The sequence below is a fragment of the Fringilla coelebs genome (assembly GCF_963513975.1).
Source record: "Fringilla coelebs genome assembly, chromosome: 20".
Classification (NCBI taxonomy): Eukaryota; Metazoa; Chordata; class Aves; order Passeriformes; family Fringillidae; genus Fringilla; species Fringilla coelebs.
In genome coordinates, this window is record NC_140046.1 from 2,376,314 (window position 1) to 2,382,313 (window position 6,000).

The window sequence follows — 6,000 nt, forward strand, 5'->3', positions numbered from 1 at the left end:
GAGAGCAGGAGCATGGATGTGGTATGGATCAGGCAGGGTGGGGGAAAAGTGCCCATTAGGACACTGAAGGTAGAAAAGTTGTAGCTGTTGATGTAAAATGACCAATTGGCCAAACATGGTTAACCAAAAAGACTCAAAAGAGCTTATATTTAATAGATATTTAAAATGTCTGCTGTCAATGGTGCCTTTCATTCCTAAAGCTCCCAGAGTGCTCCATAAACTCCACACTTGCACTGTCACTGCTGTCCAGCTCTGCTGGGGGGGCTTGTGGCTGGGGGGCAGCACAGGGTGGACCTGACAGATTTGGGGAAAATGTCCCAGATGATCCCAAATTCTTTAGGGAAGATCCTGTGAGGAGCCTCAGGGGTCTGCAGGCTGGGGGGGACGGGCACTGCCCTGAGCAGGGGACACAGGGCCCTGCAGAAGGTGACAGCAGGCAGAAGGTCTCACCAGGACCTCAGTGTGGTCTGGAGAAAATCTCAGCCACTGAGGAACACCTGAATGGTTTTATTTATTCTCTTAAGCATCAACAATCAAAAACCTGGTCTGGGTTTCTTTTAGAAGAAACAAACTGCTGAACTATATTTAGCTCAGAAATCTCCTGCTAGCGAGAAGTGTGGCTGTAAATAATTGCATTGCTAAAGAAAAAAATGAGGAAGTTGAGGATAGAGGTTAGCTCTGAGCACAGGTCAGTGAGGAAGGTGTGGGCTCACCCCAAATCCCCTCCTGGGCTGGATGAGGCCAGGGGAGGGTGACAAGGAGGGACTGAATCCCTGATCCTGCTCACATCAGAGGAAAACCACGATCACTAAATAACAAAACGAAATTGAGATGTACAAACCTGCTGTCAGGCTGTGGCTTTGGAAGGGTCCTACTCTTCTTGTGGTTCATCAGCTGCTTGAGCTTCCCTGGAAGAGTTTGAGCCCTGGAGGCTGCTTAAATTCACATGTCACCACCTTCCCCTCCAGCACTGATAGCAGCCAGCTGTGTTCTCAGGAGTTTTTTGGTAAGGGATATTTTTCAACATTGCTAAAAGTGCATTTGTTAGTAACAGCAACGTTCTGCAAAACCATCCCAAAGCAGAACTGGCTGCTCTCCTCAGTATAAAATGGGATGCAGAGCAGGGAGAGGGGCTGTGTTTGAGTTGTGATTTTCAGAGAGTTGAAATGCCTGAATGGTGGCCAGTAAGGTGTGTAAAATTGTTCTGGGAATTAGGCAGAGCCACACCATGACAAGCAGGGCTCTCTGACATGGAAACATAGGAAACCTTTTAAATCAGACAAATAAATTCTATCAGAAGTCTAGAAAAAGAACACAGGGCCTAGAATGAGACCAGACCCTGCATTTCACAGGGGTCATCAGGACTGGGACCCTCGAGAGCCACCAGCTCAGCCCCGCTGCTGCTGCCCTTTTGGGCTGATTTGCTTTCAAACCCTTTATTCCTGGTTTTGTTCTTTTAAAGATAACCCAGCTGAAAATTGAGAACAACCCCTTTGCCAAGGGCTTCCGGGGCAGCGACGACAGCGACCTGCGCGTGGCTCGGCTCCAGAGGTACCCCCCTCCCTCCTCTTCCTCCCTCCTCTTCCTCCCTCCTCTTCCTCCTCACGGGCTGCAGCTCTTGGGGGAAGCAGCTGAAAGGGCCAGAGTGTTTGCTGGTGCCTGCATGGCACTGATATCCCTCAGAAGCCCTTCCTGACACGCTCTGTGCTGTCAGCCCTTCCCACACCCAGAGCAGCGCGATGAGTTCATCGTCTGAAGCAAAGGGGGTGAAGTCACTGCCTGGAGATGCTCTGGGGGAGCCAAACCAGTATTTCCTCACTCTGCTGATGAAATTCTGATGATGCTGATCACAGCCTAACCAGCCTTCATTTTTCTCACCTCTTTTAGCAAAGAATATCCAGTAATTTCCAAAAGCATCATGAGGCAGAGGTTGGTGTCCAGCCATGGCCAGCTGTCAGCAAAGCCAGATGTGAACCCACTCCATGGGAATCACCAGAGCCTGCAGCATTATCAGTATGAGAATGGGGCTCACATGCAGTTTGCAGCTTCGGATACTCAAGATCTGCCACTCAACACCTTCACAGCACAGAGAGATTCAGGGCTCTTCTACCATTGTCTAAAAAGAAGAGGTAACTCGAGTTCACAGCTAGAAAAATATCTCAGAAAATAAACCTGAGACCATGAGTTTGGTTTGGATTGGTCTCTTGGGCCTTGATCTTCAAACATCCTGCTGTGATTGGAGTGTTTTGGAGGTCAGGACGCAAGAGCTGCTGTTTGGAGCAATTTTTAGTGGGTTTGTCCCGTAGAAGGTAAATTCAGACTCTAAGACAGAGCTGAAACAATTAATTAGAACGTGTAATTCAAATGGCACAGAGCTTCAGTGGAAAATTATCCATTGTTAGGATCAGCTGAATTCAAAATTGTCTGCAGGAGGCCATTAGCATTACCAAAATTCTACACTTTCCAAGGCAAAGGCATGAACAATTCCCTCAGTGTCTGCAGACCAGTGGGACTGTGGGAGCTTGGTATGAGCAGCCCTTTCCTCTCATCCACTAATTCTCAAATTTAAGTGAGCTGTGACTGCATTCTCTTCCTTTTAGTCCAGCATCAGATGAGATCATGGCATGTTTTAAGTTAAATGGAAAAATTTTGCACAGAAGAAAAAAATCCTTCTATTTGCATGTCTCACTGCCTGCTAATTTATTTAAGCTGGGAGAATCCTCTGATCATGGCTAAATGAAGAATCTAACAGCACCAGTAATGAGGGCTGCAAGGCAAATGTGTAATTTTAGCAGATGTTTAATGTGCAGATGAATTCACTAATTCATCCAGAGAATATTCCTAATAAGTAACAGAAAGCTGCTGGGGAACAGGGCCATGGTCCTCCCAGGAGGAGAGGGGCTGTGCAAAGTTGAGGAAGGGCTGCTCACTGGGACAGGGCTCCTTTATCTGGAAATATTTCTGCAGCTTTTGACGTGAATATCTGGGAAATGTAGAGTCGTTCTTGCAGTGACAGGAAGGCAGGCTGTGATAAGACCCTTTAAGAGACTTCTTGAGTTTGTCAGGAGGAACCCCGCAGGAGTGTCAGGGCCCTCCTTATCTGGATGAACGTGGAGTAATCCCTGATGTGAGGAGTCCCTCACTTAAGCTGACAAATGTCACCAGAGCGCTTTGAGGCCGGGGAGGATTAGCCTGACATTTGCAGCACAATGTCTTTTTGATGTTGTACATTGTTTTCCCAAACTAAAATGGTTTAACTGGATTAAGCTGAGAGAGGGCACCGCTTTAGTGAAATAACCGCGGCCTCCGAGGGCGCTCCCCAGCCCCGGCTCCCAGCGGAGCCGCTCCTGAGCGTGAATTTCTCTTGCAGAAAGCGCTCGGCACCTGGACCTGCCCTGCAAACGCTCCTACCTGGACGCCTCGTCCTCGGTGGGGGACGATCACTATTTCCGCTCGCCGCCGCCCTACGAGCAGCAGATGCTGAGCCCGTCCTACTGCGGCGAGGTGGCCCCCAGGGAGGCCTGCATGTACTCTGGCTCCGGCGCCGACATCGCCGCCGTCTCGGCCGTCGACGATTTACCGCCGCCGCCGCCGCCGCTGAGCTGCAACATGTGGACTTCAGTCGCACCTTACACCGGCTACAGCGTGCAGACCATGGAGACTGTGCCCTACCAGCCCTTCCCGCCGCACTTCACCGCCGCCCCCATGATGCCGCGGCTCCCGGCCATGGCGGGCCAGGGCTCGCAGCCGCCGGGGAACGGCCCCTTCAGCGTCTACAACCAGCTGGGCCCGGCCCCGGGCCGGGAGCGCGGCCCCGCCTCGGCCTTCCCCAGGGAGCGGGGACACCCGGCCGTGTGCGAGAGGAAAGCGCCCTCGCCGCACCTGAACGCGGCCAACGAGTTCCTGTACTCGCAGAGCTTCTCGCTGTCCAGGGAGTCGTCGCTGCAGTACCATTCAGGGATGGGGGCTGTGGAGAACTGGACCGACGGGTGACCCCCGGGCCACAGCCACCCTACTGCTCCGGGACAGCTCAGGCAGCGTTGATACCTGTGGGTAACTTGCACTTCGGTGAGACACACGTGCGTTTCCAGAGGGATTTGTGTGGGTGAAGAGCTTGTATCTTCAGGCACACAGAGAGTTCCATCTCCTGTCTCGGTGGGCTGGATTCATCAGGCTCTTAGTGACTCCCAAATAAATTCATTCTCGTGTCTTCATCCAGTAGAAACCATCTCCGCGACTAACGAGTGACGTAGCTAGTCATATTCTTTTGCTTGTAATGTTAAACATCCGTGAGCAAATTTTGGCTATTTGGGAAAAATACGAGCTTCACTTTTACGGTCCTTGGCTCACGAAGCCAGAACCTCCCAAACCTCCGAGGAAAAAGCCGTTCGATCGCTTGCGTAGCTCAAGGACTGCCGTGGCAGCGCTTCTTTAGCCCTTTGGGTCCGGAGAGGTTCCGAAGGAATTTGTTCCTCCGGGAGGAGGGAGCGGCGGGAGCGCGGGGCCGGCGGAGCTGCGGGGCCGCCGGCAGCGCGGGGGCCCTGCCCGAGAAGGCGCCGGTGCACAAATGTCTCTTCTTGCCCCCACACCGACATCGGGCGTGGCTGTGGGAAGCGAAGAAGTGAAGAGTTAAGTCCGAGGCCAAACAGCAAATTAATTGCAGCGTTAGGAACAGACCCAGTGTCTTCAGACTCCCATCCCTTGATTGAATCACATTTGCTTCTTGCAATATATTTATGAAGTTTAAGCTTAAAAGTCGCTAATACTTTCCAGAACCAATTTCTGTATTTGCTGGTCCTTGATTTCTTTCGTATTCAGCTGAAACGTGCCTTCTGTGCTATGTTCTTTTCTTTTGCAGCTAACTCGGAATTGTCTTCAGCCTGAAGGAGGCCTTGGGGAATATTTTCCTCGTGATGGGGTCAGGAGGGAAGAGCTCCCATGCCCCGTCAGGCTTTACAGTGTACAAATATTTGTAGACCAGGTAAAATCTGTCAGCAGTGCATTCAGGCTCCCCGTGCTCACTGGGCAAGGTCCTGGCAGTGCCCTGGGCTGTCCCTGGGAGTTGCTCTGGGGGATCCCTCACAGGGTGCCTTTGACCATCTCAGGGGCCCTTTCCAACCTCAGTGGTTCTGGCAGGAGGCTGACACTGGTGGGGAAGCAGAGGAATCCCTCTGGGGCAGAGCTCCCCTTGTCCTCAGCCACACAGCTCCTGTCCCAGGGCAGTGTCCCTCCTGCTGAGCCCCCAGGTGACGCCGAGGTGACGCTGGAGCTCGGTTCCACTGAAGAGCACAACGCTTTGGTCATTGCACAGTGGGGGTTTGATTTCATTGTTTCCCAAATGGGCAAAGGCAAAAAGCTGAAATGCAGGTTGGGAAGTGGAGAGGTGCTCCTGTGCTTTGGTGAATCCATCCCACGGAGGAGCCCCATGGATTGGGGGCTGTGACACAGCCCCGGGGTCACATTTCAACCAGGACAGTCCCCTGCAGCCACTCAGCAGAATTCCTCTGTGACTGGTGGGGATTTTGTAACCAGAGTTTGGAAATCACTACAATTTTTGCATGCTGAATAGCTATTTATATACATATATATTTTATATATATATATATATAAAATTATATATATCACAAATGCAGGCCACGTGTCCAATTCAGCTTTGCTTTTAATGAATGAAATACTTAATAAAAATGAATGTTGCAAAGGATTTTTTTTTTTTTGGAAAGACATCTATTTAAATTTTTTTTATTACACACCTTTGATGTAAAAACTAAGAATTGGTTAGACAAAAAAAACATATATACTACAGATAAATCTTTATTAAAAACCACATTAGATACAGGTGGTATGGAATTTTTAAATGTTTGTTACATAGCATGGACATTTTATTTTACATATCAGAACATAAAGTCATTTTACTACTACAAGCTGTCTCTGGGTGCATTTCAATAATTAGTATAAAAATGTTCCATGGTGAATTAAGATGCCTTGTCTCTCTTCTGTCTC

The 6,000-nt window shown here is 50.0% G+C and overlaps 1 protein-coding gene across 1 annotated transcript in view; it reads left to right on the forward strand.

Moving 5' to 3' along the window:
- The window catches only part of TBX4 (T-box transcription factor 4), a gene marked incomplete at both ends in the record, with an annotated part of 29,619 nt that extends 25,626 nt beyond the window's left edge, over positions 1-3,993 (forward strand). The window contains 3 exons of the mRNA XM_084219077.1: positions 1,463-1,551; positions 1,888-2,129; positions 3,371-3,993. Coding sequence (XP_084075203.1) covers positions 1,463-1,551; positions 1,888-2,129; positions 3,371-3,993 — 954 coding nt within the window. The remainder of the gene's footprint in view (positions 1-1,462; positions 1,552-1,887; positions 2,130-3,370) is intronic.
- Positions 3,994-6,000: the final 2,007 nt, after the last annotated feature.